General features: G+C 41.4%; 1 protein-coding gene across 4 annotated transcripts in view; it reads right to left on the reverse strand.

Moving 5' to 3' along the window:
• ADGRF1 (adhesion G protein-coupled receptor F1) overlaps positions 1–12,127 on the reverse strand; it is a 36,162-nt gene extending 24,035 nt beyond the window's left edge. For 2 of the 4 annotated variants that reach the window (XM_081245352.1, XM_081245355.1), the window contains exons 1-3: positions 11,999–12,052; positions 1,689–1,766; positions 46–136 (exon numbers count right to left, since the gene is read on the reverse strand). In XM_081245352.1, coding sequence (XP_081101478.1) covers positions 46–114 — 69 coding nt within the window. In that variant the 5' untranslated portion in view covers positions 115–136; positions 1,689–1,766; positions 11,999–12,052. Of the gene's footprint in view, positions 1–45; positions 198–1,688; positions 1,767–11,998 lie in introns of those variants that run through there. The other 2 variants (XM_081245354.1, XM_081245353.1) reach the window with 2 other exon arrangements.
• Between the last annotated feature and the right edge of the window lie 3,026 nt (positions 12,128–15,153).

The following is a 15,153-nucleotide window of genomic DNA, read 5'->3' on the forward strand; positions in this document are numbered from 1 at the left end:
AGAGGGGAAGTGGTAGAGAAGAAAACAGGATGTACAAAAACTCACCCCCAGGAAGCCATTCCAGCCCTCGGTGATCATGAAGAAGGAGAAGAGCCCGAGCGTAGGAACTCTCATCTTCCCCTGGCCCCTCCTGCTTCTGGACAGGACAAGAACAGCTGGAGTCACAGTCTGTGACTAGACGTGTGCGCCATGCAAGGCTGAGGCACAAAAACAAGTCATTCAAGCCAAAAATTTTAAATGCACACAGGGGTAAAGCCTAGCTGGGCTCATCAGAAGCCCTGAGCATTTGGTTATTTTTTTCCACTGGAGACATCACTTCCACTCCCACTGCAGAGCTAGTGAATTTTTCTCTTTGCAAACCTACTGGAAAATTTCTCCAGAACTCTCTTCTAAGTTTAAGTTTGATCTAACTGATCACATTTGACTCAACACAGGCTATTTTAAAATCATGGCTTGCTTAACTTTGTAGCTGGGTGCATTTAACATCCAGCCTTTTATATTTCACTGAGGTTTTCTTTTCATCTCAGTAAAGACAAGCATTCAAATAACCAAGGACCCTAGAACCATTAATATAAAGATAGACTCTGAGTATTTCAGCATAAAAATAATAGTGAACCAATCCAGCAACTTTCCTTCTTCATAGTTCATGTAATTAGCAACCAACTGTGCTCAAGTTCATGGGTATCTTAGAATAATTTAGACAACACTCAGCCCATAGTCATGGTCACAAGATTTAATCATTTACACACAGGTTATTTGGTGGCAATGAAAAAAATCACGAGTTAGAACTGTTCTGTCCAATGTAGTAGCCACTAGCCACATGTGACAGTCTAATTTTAATTAGAATAATTTTAATTTTAATTAGAATAAAATGAAATGAAAAACAATTTCTCAGTCATACTAGCCACATTTCAAGTGCTCAATAACCACGTGTGGCTAGTGGTTACCATGTTAGTCAGTGTAGACACAGAACACTTCCATCATTGCCAAAAGTTTTATTGGGCATGGAATATTATTCAGCCTTTAAAAAGAAAAAAAATTCTGTCACATGCTATGAACATGGATGACCTTAAGGGCATTATGTTAGATGACATAAGCCAATCACAAAATGGCAAGGACTATATGATTCCACTTATATGAGGATCTAAAGACGTCAGACTCATAGAAATAGACAGAAGAAAGCGGTTGCCAGGGGCTGGGAGGAGGGGTTAGAGGTGAGTTGTTATTCAGTGGGTACAGAGTTTCAATTTTGCCAAAAGGAAAAGTTCTAGAAATCTGTGGCACAACGGTGTGAATATATTTAACACTGCTGAACTTTACACTTAAAAATGGCTAAGATGGTACGTTTTATGTTGTGTGGGGTTTTGTTAACAAAATTTTTAAAAATGTTTTATTGGCCAGTATTGACAGAACAGGAAGGAATACTTCCCTGTGGCCTTCTTCAGAGCTGATGTGGTTAGCAACAAATTGTCCTCAAGTTCAGAATAATTTAGACAAAATAATTTAGACAAAATAATTTAGAATAATTTAGACAAAAGTCCATAGTCATGGTCATAAAATTCCCTTTCTCTTTACATCTCCATAGGAAAAGATGAAGAGTTATGATTCCCAAGCTCAATAACCCACCATTGGAATAAGTGCCTGGGGTCAGCAGCACAGAAGCCCAGGGTTGGTTCTCCAGCCCTTACCTTGCTTCCTGGGTGCACTTTACACTTCATACACGCCCTGCCATCCCAACAGTGCAGCGGCAGGCTTTGCTCTCTGACCTACAAGAAAAGAGAACAGGTGGGGAAGGATGGAGTGAGAGGTGGGGATTAGCAGATGTAAGCTTTTATATATAGAATGGACAAACAACAAGGTCCTACTGTATAGCACAGGGGACTGTATTGAACGTCCTGGGATAAACCGTAATGGAAAAGAATATTTTAAAAAAGAATGTATATATACATATAACTGAATCACTTTGCTATACAGCAGAAATTCATACAACATTGTAAATCAACTATACTTCAATTTTAAAAAATATTGATTAAAAAAAAGAAAAGAGAAAAGGCATTAGAGACAGGGTAACGACTCCCACAGATGTGGCCTACATGTCAGCAGAGATTCTTTCTAAGGCTTTCTAGGGCAGCATGAAAAATAAACCATGAGACACATACCCGTTTTGTACTTACCTTCTCCCCTTAGTGAATGGTCCTCACGTGCTCCCATCCACCTGCCTGCCAAGACTCCCCCTAAATCGACTGCTTTAACTTTCTCGGGGCAGCTGTCCAGTCTCCAGATCATTCTTCCCCATCTTGCTTCCCAAAACCTGCTCTGAGTCCTATTCGCTCTGGTCTGTGCTTTCTGCTTTCCAAAAGTGATGGATGTTTGTCTCTGGAGTGGTGTTTTTCAAATATTTTTGACCCCATAGAAAGAAACATATTTTATAACATGAGGATATAGATACACACATGATAAAATGTGTACATATTATCTGTATTATGTATATATATATATATACACTCACATATAATGAAAATTTTATATATATGTAAAATAGCTGAGCAGTTTTGTGAAATAGAACTTCTTTTCCTGTGCCCTTTGGATATTTTCTGTTTTTATTTATATATGTTATTTGTTTATTTATTGGTCAATTGCCACATCCTGCTAAATTTTTTTCCCAGTACCCTCCTGGAGTGCAGCCACATTGCAGACAGAGCTTGTGCTCTTTCCAGCCCCTTTCCCATTTTCCTCCACTTCCAGGGACAATTTTTAACATGATCTACCCTCTCTCTTGTGCCAGGGCCTGCTTCCAAACGGGAGGCCTGGCCCTCATATGGCTCTTTCTCTCCATCTCTCTCTCTTTGAAAAAATCTCTTTCTCGCATGTAGCATTCAGGCCTGAGGCTGCAAACCCAACGTGAGGAGGCCTGGGTGTCAGCTCCAAGCATTGTGAGGAAACTCTCTCATCCTCTCAGCCTGTTAATTCTCTCTTCTTCCCACACTGGAGGGTGGAGCCTGGGCTGTCTCCTTGGACTGGCTAGAAATGGTAAACTGGAACTTAAAATCAGGGTTTCAGACCAGTGATTCCCAGTCACTGGTCTATAGGCCAGTCATGAATAGCTGGACTATGAAAAAGGGGGAGGAACTGGGAAGGAGACAAGGAAACACTTAGGGACTCATTTGAAAATAATGGTGCCCCTATCCCACAGTAAGCCTACTAAATCTCATGCAGATCAGGCACAGCCATGTGCATTATTAAAGCTTCCCAAGTGAGGCTGACCCCCAGACAGCTTTGAGAGCTGTTATTCTAGACTGCTTCTAGGAGAGGGAAAAAGAGTTCTGCCCTGAGCCTAGTACTGAGATCTGAATTCTCCTTTGGGGTTTGGGACCAAACGTCAAATTTATCAAAATGTTTTCTTTTCTTCCTTGGTGCACTCAGCTCCCTCTGGGGTAGGGTTGGAAGATTGACTTTCAGATAAATAACAAATAATTTTTTAGTGTAAGTATGTGCCACACAATATTTGGGACACTATTCATTGTCCAGAATTACAGCTGTTTTTCTGAAATTCAAATTTAACTGGGCTGTATTTGACAACTAATCAAAAGGAGGAAAATCGTTATCTCCAGGTGCAGGGGTCAAAACAGGTCTGTGGCTAGCCTGCAAAGGCTTCAGGTCCTGGCGTTTATCAACCGGACACCTTTGGACCTTTTTTTAGGCTTTCTATGCCTCGGTTTGCTCATCTATAAGATGGGGAAAGTCGTATCTAATTCAGAGGTTCTTCGGAGAATTGAATGAGTAATTGAATATAGAGGATTCAGAACAATGCCAGACAGGTGGTGAGCCTCAATGATTGATAGCTGCTAATATTAGTACGACTAGCATTTCAATCTCACCACCAGTTTTTGTAGTTACTTGTTGGATTGTGTCAGAATTTGACTTCAGTCTGAGTCAGATTAACTGATCAAATAAAAGGTGCTCCTGGGTTGATGGCTAGCATTGTATAAATGCAGGGATCCCAGCTTGGAGGTAGTAAAAATACATTTTTACAGTAACTCAGTTATCTGACTCTAAAGAGGGTCAAGAAATAGTGTGTGTGTGTGTGTGTGTGTGTGTGTGTGTGTGTGTGTGTGTTGAGGAGGTGTAATCTGAAATCCAACTTAACTTTACCTTCACTAGAGGCAAACCCCGTGGTATTTTCAGCACGTCCCTTCTAAGCTGGAAGGGTCTTGATTATTTAAAAAAAAAATTCACAGAATCCATGTTCCCTTGCCATAGATGAGAAGCTGTTTTTGTCATCAGAGTGTGTGTGCTTGTTTACAACACACGTCTCTCTGTGCAGCTGGGGGCCAGCAATGCCTGACCTACAGCTGTGTTGGCCCCGGCGTCCATGGGAGGCCCTGGCATCCATGGGAAGGCTTGGCCGTGGTGGGACTCCCCTCACTTCCTTGAATTCATTCAAGTGAATTCATTCCTGATAATCCCTGTCCTTCAGTTTTTAGAGAACAATCATTAGAATTTGCTATTACGCCTCTGGAGACAGCTGCCCATTGTCTCCTCAGTCTTCCAGTTATGTATTTATGGATCCAAATATCATGTATTTATATCAACAGCTGTCTCCTTATCAACAGTGGTGCTTAACTGGCACTGCTCTCACATACATTTTCCAGCATTTTTAGCAACATTCTATTCTTAGGCAGAGTTAAACTCTTGGGCTGTTTTCCTGGCATCAATATTTATGGGATTATGTTTCTTCCTCTATAAATAGAAGAATTCCCAGTAGAACTGTCACCCTCCTCTCTGCCTTGGACTCACATGTGCACACATGCATAACACACACACACACACACACGGAAAGAACAGATCTCCAGCTGGGATCTGAAAGAAATCAGGATTCAAATAGAACTGATTAATAGGCAGAGGACCTTTAAAATCTTGGTCTTATTTTATAAGTTTTGGGTCACATTTTAATTGGGATCTGCCTTTGTATAGGAGTCCTCGGGCCATTTGCCTTTAAGAAGAGTTTCTTTGCATTCCTTTCAGTAGGTAGATATGGTAAAGACAGGTGGGAATATAGGTGGGAGACAGAAAAGATAACCAATGTCATATATGGAAAAATGTTTGGTGGCTTGGTAATTTTTATGAGCTAGACCAACTTCTTTTGGAAGGACTATAAAGTTATTTAAAAGTTCAGTGAGGGGGCTTCCCTGGTGGCGCAGTGGTTGGGAGTTCGCCTGCCGATGCAGGGGACACGGGTTCGTGCCCCGTTCCGGCAAGATCCCACATGCCATGGAGCAGCTGGGCCCGTGAGCCACGGCCGCTGAGCCTGCGCGTCCGGAGTCTGTGCTCCACAATGGGAGAGGCCACAGCAGTGAGAGGCCCGCGTACCGCAAAAAAAAAAAAAAAAAAAAAAAAAAAGTTCAGTGAGTGTCTGTATAAACATGTGTTCCCAGTAAAATTTTAAACACATATTTTATATTTCAGCATGTTTTTAGTGTGTTCATGTTGAATAAACTTAGTGGGGAAAGACCTAGATGAATTAGACCCTAACTTCAGCATTGTCCCTTATCTGCTAGAATTTATGAAAGTTAAAAAGAAAACTTGCTGGACTCAGTTTCCTTTTCTATAAAGCAAGCAAGAAAATAGGGTGCACTCAGATCTGTTCACATTCAGATTCCATTATTATGTGCCCATTTCCCAGTTTCTAGTTGTATATGTAATTGTTCTTTTCATTAGTGTCTGTCAGTCATCAAACCTGAGTCCAGAAAGATTAAGTTGTTTTCACTGGACTCTGCTCCTGTGTCCTTCTCAAACTGGTTATTACCATTCCTGAGCATCTTTTGAGCTGGGCTGAGAACCTGATAAGAATTAAGCCCTTCGGTTGAGAATAGCGGTAGGTTTTTGAAGAACTACGGAGTTATAAGGCTGGAAGAGACAAAAGGAATTACTTAGCTAAGTTGTCCCTTTCCTTGCGACACTTTACCAATCTGCTAAACTTTGATTTGTCCAATCACTTGTGTATCGAGAGCCTTGTGTATTGAGCACCTCCAATTTCCCAGGCAGGGTGTTCGTGCCACCCACTTGGGGAAACTCCAAGAGCCATGATCAGACCTACTTTTGAAAACAACTGCTGGGTTGCTGGGGTCTCTCTGTTCCAAGGTCCCTATTTAAACTCTCTGATGTTTCATTGAACGGATCTTCCTTCAGAGTCCAGTTTGTGACCATGCCTCTTATCTGATTCTCTTCCATCCAAAAATTGAGATACGTTTTTGACGAGGCCTTCTGTCCATTGCCACGAATGGGAACTTCAGCTAGAGAGCATTTCTCCTGTTGCTGGTGCTGTCAGCCTAGCTCAGCTGTCTGCTCCCTCATCACAAGGATTCTGGGTTTGTTTTTTTTGTTTTTTGGTTTTTTTTTTTGCTGTACGAGGGCCTCTCACTGTTGTGGCCTCTCCCATCACGGAGCACAGGCTCCGGACGCGCAGGCTCAGCGGCCATGGCTCACGGGCCCAGCTGCTCCGCGGCATGTGGGATCTTCCCGGATCGGGGCACGAACCCATGTCCCCTGAATCGGCAGGCAGACTCTCAACCACTGCGCCACCAGGGAAGCCCAGATTCTAGTTTTTTTAAATTCATTTATCTCTGCTTTGTTTCTTAGAAGAGATACAGAATGGCTTGTCATTCTTAGCTCATCACCCAATACTGCTTTGGGTGTACTGGTTGAGTTCATCACTCACAGACAAGTCTAGCTCAATTCTGTTGTAAAAAGCCTGACTGCCAGCCTCAAGGGTTGGCTCTATTCCAACCCCCTGTAACTGAGGATTTGCTCCTGTCACTCATGGTTCAGTTGAACACAAGTTACCACCAAGCCCTTAAAGCATGATTAATGGCATTCCAGAAAAGGTGCCAAGCTCTTTCTTCCGCCAAGACTTCAGCTTAGCAACTGGGGACTCAGCCTTCCTGGAATCCCCAGGTCATTGTTTCCCATCTTCCCCACTCGAATTTGCTTACTGACAATCAGTAAAGCCCAGAGAATTTGACCTTCCTCTTGGACTTTTTGCTTGAAAAAAGTACCAGAACCGCACTCAAGGGCGGGGATATTTACATAAGAAGAAATAGGACAATTCTTTCTAATTTACAAAATGCTTTCGTACGTAATGCTTTGATTATTTTGGCAATTAAGTGGGAATTATTTTGGTTTTACACTTGTGTAAAATGAGAAGGGTAAACCTAAATTCTAAATAAAAAGAATGTATTGACTATTTCCTTCAGTTTCTCTCCCCAAAGAACCTGTTATTTCTCTTGGACTCTGGGCCCAGTTCGTTTTGTTGCTTGGGCCATGATTTTAATAGAGTCATGATTTTTTTTTTTTTTTTTTTTTACGGTACGCGGGCCTCTCACTGTTGTGGCCTCTCCCCCGTAGCGGAGCACAGGTTCTGGACGCACAGGCTCAGCAGCCATGGCTCATGGGCCCAGCCGCTCCGCGGCATGTGGGATCCTCCCAGACCGGGGTACGAACCCGTGTCCCCTGCATTGGCAGGCGGACTCTCAACCACTGAGCCACCAGGGAAGCCCTAGCCATGATTATTAACATGATCCCCAACTGAGTTCCTGACAATTAAGCTTTCTTTATTCAGGAAAAAGAAGAATATATGTTTCAAAGCTATCCTCCTAACAATGTGAGTGTCACCAGTGTCCAAGGAAACTCAGCTCTTCAAGGGAGAAAACACAGTGCATCAGGCCTACTCGAAAGAACCTACAGAACAGGCTTTGTGGGGTCTTCATGGGTGAAATGTCAGATTAAAGATGTTACAAACTGTTCTTGTGTGATCTATTTTTAAATAAGAGTAAAACAATATCTGACTTTTCATTCAGTGCTCACACTGATAAACCTCAATTGTTTCAAATCTACCAAAAAACACTCATTCTTTAAGCTTCCCTAAGCATATTAACAGTGTTTTCATCATAATTTCCTAATAAGTAAAAGCACATTTTCCAGTCATATTCCCCAAATGATTTTTCTAGAAATAAAGCCAGTTGCCTGGCATTCTACCTATCCTGCAAATATCATGCCAATCCACACTCAAAAACCTCTGGGCTTCACGTTACGTACAGATGAAAATCTAACACATTATCATGGCAAATTTGTTATTTAGACTCCTATAATCTGCCTCAAATGTTCCTTCTGTCAACCTTCTTCTTGTGCATCTTTAATTCCAGGTTATTACATTTTGAGTTTTGATAGACATGGCCAAATGGCCCTCCTAATTTTTACCCATTTACAGTCCCTGGTAAGGTGTAGAAATGCCTGTTTCATCACACTGGCCCCAACATCTTTTTAATATTTGCCAAACTGATAGGCAAATATTTATCTAATTGCTTTAATTTTTATGCCTTTGATTATTAATAAAATTAAGCATTTTTTCAGATGTTTATTGATCATTTATATATATTTTTTTCTGGCTTGACTATTTAAGTCATTGTCCAAAGTATTTCTATTGGAATGTTCACCTATTTCTTAAGAACTGCTTCTAGAAGCTCATCATAGCATGGATATCAGCTCTTTGTCACTCATGTTATAAATATGTGCTCGTCATTTGTCTTTGGTCTTTAACTTTTTACATTGTCCTGTTCGGCACAAAAGTTTAAGACATTCATCAATGAATGTCTCTGTCAACCCTTTCCATTGTGGATTTTAAACTGAGGTCATGCTAAGAATTTTTTTTCTATAAAAAGATGGTAAACATATCCTCCTATATTATCTTCTAACACTTCTTTCAGTGAGTTAGCTCATTTGTTTGTTATATACTTTTAAATTCTCAGTCCTTCTGGAGTTATTTGAGGTTTCGGTATAAAATAGGGGTTTACTTTCATTTTCCTCCAAATGAATAACCAGTTACGCTAACTACATTTCTTGACTAAACCATTCTTTATCAAGACCACCTGTAAAATTCTTTATCAATTTTAAAGGTGCACATAGTCATATAATAAAATTCTAACCTAAATATTTTTTAAATTCTATGCTATCTGTGTCGTTTCTTTTGCTAGTGACTTGCTTAATTGGCAACTTGGTTGACAATGTAGAAGAGTGTTATATGCCTAAGAAATATGTCATTCTCTTCTTAGAAATAATTAGCCCGATTCTCTTAAGAGATTAAGCATAGGAATGTCTTTAAGCAAAATTAGGCTAACGTACAAACACAAGTGTGATAGGTCGTCATGGAAAATATAATCTGCTTAATACAAAACCTCTTTACCCAAAACTTTGCAGGTGTGAATCTGTTCTGTTGTGACAAAGCTGTCCTAACACTATAAATTTAGAGTAAATGCCTGCTTATCCCTAATAATAAAGGAATTCTTATGATCAGGTTTTTAAAAATTTTGTCTTATGAGAAAGAAGCAAGTGATAAGGAAATTATCTTCAAGACTTTATTTAAAGTCTTTAGTTTAAAAGACTTTCTTTAAAACCACAAAAAAAAACCCACTAGAGTTTCCATGGTTTGTGGGCCTCTGGGGATTAAAGACTGACATTCTCACTGAGGACCCAGAGACACGATGAAGACCAGATAACCTTCATCAACAAGATTTAACTATATTTTGCACATTTTAGGGTTACATACCTCATGGCTGTTCACCTCTTTGCATTTTATTCATTCAACTGACTGTGCATGGGAAATTTACTATAATTCTAGGAAATGCCAGGGCACTTTCACACTTATTAATTCTTATGGATTTTTGGCCTCAACATGCCAGAGCCCAGGTTTTCCCTGGTGGCGCAGTGGTTAATCTGCCGTTTAACTGGAGCCTTGATGAGATTATCTGTGGCTTGCTCTAGCTATCTGTAGCTACAGTGGTGGAATTCAGCAAGGCTAGAACCAGCTGGGCATGGGAGAGAAGATGATGTTCTAGATCTTTTGCACCATCCCTCCAGGTTTCTAAGATTATTTTCATAGCTATCAAGACTGTGTATCCAGTCCAGAACTACGGAGACCTTGACATCCTGTGAGCATGTCTCTGCTCAAACACACTCTATGTAGCTATGGATATTCCCTGCCAAAGACCTTTAGAAAGAGAACAAGGCAGACTATTTTGAAAGTGGCGGAGACATATGTTTAGATTGGGTAGAATGTGGTTTCTTAAGGAGCGGCCGTAAGCAAAACTGTGAATTCAGTGACATTGTCCTAGGGATGCCATCCCTCTACTTTCTGGATCGTTCACCCTGGGGACACATTGCTGCCACTGCTCATGTCCTTCTGTACTCAGTACCCTCTTGCTTCATCCAGTTCACACTTGCTCCCAGCCAAGGTGCTAAAAAATGTCACTGACACCCTAGTTTGAATGAATGTGTTCATTTACTTTTCCTAGGAGGATATTTGTATCCCTTTAATTGTGGAATGAATGACACCAGAGGGCACATGGATGCCAAAGTATTATGCTCACCTAACCCCCAGCACCACAAGAGATAAACCCTGTGATGGGAACCCTGTCCTTGCTTTTAAAAAGGAATAAAGAAATACACTGTCTTTTTAGAGAAGCAAGACTTATGTACCTTTGAGGCCTGTCGGCAACAATTTCCATCAACTTGTGGTCATGCACAGAATAAGAGTGTTTGAAAGTCAAGTTTCTAAGACTCAACACAGGCAGGCTCTCATTTTTTTTTTTTTTTTTTTTTTTTTTTTTTTTTTTTGCGGTACGTGGACCTCTCACTGCTGTGGCCTCTCCCGTTGCGGAGCACAGGCTCCGGACGCGCAGGCTCAGCGGCCATGGCTCACGGGCCCAGCCGCTCCGCGGCATGTGGGATCTTTGCGGACCGGGGCACGAACCCGTGTCCCCTGCATCGGCAGGCGGACTCTCAACCACTGCGCCACCAGGGAAGCCCCAGGCTCTCATTTTAACACTTCATGTTCATGGCTATCATTTTGCAAATCAAGTGACCAGAATAAGAAAAGCTAAATAATTTGCTCAAGATTATGTTACTTGTTAATGGTTGAATAAAGTACTATATGTGGCTATATAACATACAAGCCTTTTAAATTTGGGTTATGGTTGAATAATTAATAGTGGTTTTATTAAGAACATAACAAAAAGCTTGTGCTAATACTCTGATAAATTATAGAATGTACTTTTATCTATTTTTGTTACTTCTCTTGTCTCTGTAATTTCCAGCCTATGTGTGTTATTATCAGGTTTAGTTTAATGGATTTCTCCATGGAAATGCCAACGTCATCATTTTTCCACATTTCTCCACCCTGACCTTCTTCCTATACCTCCTTTGGTAACTTCTCATTATTTAGTATCTGGCCTGGATGGATTACATAGAACATCAGGTTTGCATAAATTAATTCTTCATGAAAAAGAAGAAAAGGGAAAAGAAAAATGACTAATTTTCAAGGACTGTCAGAAAATATAGTGTATCGCTTTATATTTGGGGAGGGAACAGAGGAAAGGATTAAAAGGGTAGTCTGTGGATTTTTTAGAGTCTAAGGAAGGAGTTAAATCGGGAAGCACTTCCTGGAAATATACCAATTAGGTCAAAGCTTAAACTAATTCATCCTAAAGTGAAAATAAACTTGATCTTACCAAGAATATTTTTATTTCAAGAGATGGCTAGGGGAAATCTATGACTAATTCATGGAAGCCGCGAGATTGACGTTTTTAAAAATTACCCTTGGCCGAGCCTTCTTTATTCCAGTCAATCCATCTCCCAGGCACACCCCCAAGAATAGGGGTTACCATGTTGCAATCGACAGAGAGAAGGCTGTGCTTTGAGTCAGCAAACCTCTAGTCTGAGACTCACCAAACATCTCGATTTATACAATTACCGAGAAGCTGAACTCTGTTGTATCTGCTCATTGTTTTTTCCACTCTCTGTTCCTTTAGTTACCCTTCTTTAGGAAATGGGATATTAAAATCAGAGTTTTCCCCATGAGGAGGGGAAAAATCACCTCAGATTAACAGGTTGTAAGGATGATAGTAAGATACATTCTAAGGAATCAAATCACAGCTTTGGGGCTTACCTGTGATTCCTCTCTTCACCTCACAGCCCCAGGGAGCCCTTCCTCTGGTGTAACTGTGGCTCAATCACTTCTTGTTCTGTTTGGAAAGATAATCGTAATATCTGAGCCACAGGAGCTCGCCGGCAGGCGTAGAGGCCACTGATTCACTAGCAACTCCTGCAGCACGTTGCTGCCCAGTAGGCAGACAAGCCCAGAACACACCCCCTTCAAGAAGGAAGAGAGAAATACCTCTATGTTGACTCTCCCTCCCACTTAAGTCCCTATCAGGCCTGGTAAGAGGAAAGAGCTCAGAGCCCAAGACCTAATGATTCTCCCAGCACAGAAATCACAGAAGGAAAATGGGAGAAAAATGCTCTAGGGGAATGCAGGATACTTCTGTCCTAGATTCATGTGTCACACAATGCCATTCTGTCAAGCTTTCACATCCAGCCTCTGGACACCCAGGGCCATAGCCCATAAAGCAGAAGGAATGTAGCCTTTCGTGCATAAATTTCAGCTGGGGAGAGGTGGGTCTTTCCAGTGAGGTATGGGGGAGAGGTAGATATTATTTTTCCTTTTCCCACTTTCTCACTCAAGGCTGAAGAATCAACCTGCTACTTTCCCAGACAAAGGCATCTCGGACTTCTGGGTGGAATACTATGGAATGGGGGTGGGCAAAAGAGAGCAACAGCATCCACACCCAGGGCAAAGGCTTTCGGTATGTTCTTTGTCCTTAGAAAACCTTGTGCTAAACCTTACTAACTTCTTTCATCGGTTTCTTTCTAAGGAGTCAACCGATTTGAAAGCTGACACTCCACATTTACCAATGACTTGAGGAAGCTGACACTTTAAACCACTCTATAACTTACAAATGATTTGAGGCAGCTTACAATACTAATGCATACAATTACATTAGAATAGAAATAAAGAAACATAAACTATAAAAGTTCTATACATAAACTATATGTATGTACATGAACCATAAAAAAGGGAAACTATAAGAGTGGAGAATCACAGGAATAGAGACGTAGACACAGAGAACAGACATGTGGACATGGTGGCGGGGGAAGGGAGGGTGGGATGAACTGGGAGATTAGGTTTGACATAAATACACTACCATGTGTAAAATAGATAGCTAGTGGGAACCTGCTGTATAGCACAGGGAGCTCAGCTTGCTGCTCTGTGACGACCTAGATGGGTGGAATGGGGGGGGGAAGAGGTCCAAAAAGGAGGGGATATAGGTATACATATAGCTGATTCACTTCATTGTACAGCAGAAACTAACACAACACTGTAAAGCAATTTTACTCCAATAAAAAAGAAAAGAGTGTAGAATCAACTAAGAAAAAGAATGCAAATAAAAACCTATGAGGTAGTTACAGTGTTTTGTAAATTTAAAATGTAACTCTAGGGACAGAGCTTCCTAGCAATGAAAAGAGGAAGCTAGTCAGATACATTGTTCTTATTATCAGAAAAGAGGAAGCATCCATTTTCTCAGGAAGGACAAAATGGTCTTCAGGGCAATAAAACCTAACAGAAGTCTCTCTCTCTCTCTCTTTTTTTTTTTTTTAGAGTGAACAATATTCCCAATTTATTAGGGTCCATATTTTCATTTTGATTAACTTTAGTGCCAATCAGGCCTAAACTCAATGTGATCCTCTTGTTTCCAACACCATCTGGGCCACTTGGTCCTCATCCTGTCTCTTCATGACCAGGTCTGGATCTGGTCCAGTGGAAGAGCTGTCAAGAGAACAAAGCCATTCTGACAACCTCCAATAGTTCAAGGGCATCAACCATCTCTCCTGTGTCCCCCACCAGCCTGGGTGGAATAAAGCTGATCTCATCATTTAGTCAAGTTAATTCCTTTCTCCTCATGTGCTTTTTCTGCAGGGTTCTGCCTGTTTTCGGGATCCACCAATGGTACGTGGAGACCAAATTTCCATTCAGTTCGAAGGGTCGAGGACTTCTAGAACTATATACTCTTACTCAGTTGATCCAATGTCTAACATTCTAGGATTAGATGCCATATTTTCAGTTCAGTGCAGCCCTTTTCCTATTGTCTGTATGAAAATGCAGGAGCTTGTAGGAACATATAAGTCACTGACATCTCAGTGGGAATGTGTCTATAAAATGGACTAATAATTTATTAATTACTTATGGAGAAAGTAACTATGGAATTGGGTGGTGGGCGAGGGGGAGGGGTAAGGAAATAGCAGAAGAGCAGACCAAGTGGCCGATCAGCGTGGAGCTCAGCGTGGTGAGGGCTGGCCGCTCGCATGGCAGCTCTGTTATTCACTTCCAGCTCTTTTTGTCATGAAGCCCAGCAGCTTCCTAGGGCCTGGTGTATAGCCCTCAGAACCAAAGAGACCCCTACAGTTTCTTATTAGATCAAAACAATTTAGCAGATACTAGAAAATTAAGCAACCAATAAACATCAGTGATTTCATGAGTACATTGATTTTGGTGAAACCTGAATTCAAATAAATGTATATGTTTAATAGCTAATTCCATATTTTATAGAAGGAGATCATAGTATGCCCAATATTTAGGTTGTTTCACAAAGAGGGTTACCGATGACTCACCACCAAGCCATTTAATCACCCCTTCTGGCTTCCTCCTAATATGCTAACACACGCGATGCTCAATTTTTCAATATTTCCTGGTTAGGGGATGGGGCTCCCCCATCACTGCAGAGGACAAAGACCAAAAGGAAGAAGCATGCTTTGAGCCTTGTGGTGGCATTGTGACATGTCTTTGTTATGAACCCAAGAAGAGCCACGTTCTGCGAAGGCAGAGATGAGGAAGTGTTGCTGCTCTGCTGTGATGGCAATGCTCCTTCTGCCCCCAAATCTCACACACTAACCTATGAAGCAGAAACAAGGTTGTTCACCTGAGGGTACAAAGGCAGCTAAACCAATGCGTTTTGGTCCATCTGGTCAACTTGACATTTTTTTCTCTGGTGAACTTGACCACAGAGCTTCCTTGGCGAGTCTGGCTCCGGCATCCTGCAAATGCCGAAGAAGAACGAGAAGGAAGACCGGGGGCTGAGGAAGAGCTTCAGGCCTCCTAACTCCACCTGTTTGTTTTGGTCTGATGGCTTGGTTTCCCAGCAAAAGAGTAGAGTCACAGGAATAAGCAGCAACAAGACTGAGGCCTAGGAGAAAGGAAATAGCAAA

The sequence above is a fragment of the Mesoplodon bidens genome (genome assembly GCF_964165515.1).
Source record: "Mesoplodon bidens genome assembly, chromosome: 10".
Lineage (NCBI taxonomy): Eukaryota > Metazoa > Chordata > Mammalia > Artiodactyla > Ziphiidae > Mesoplodon > Mesoplodon bidens.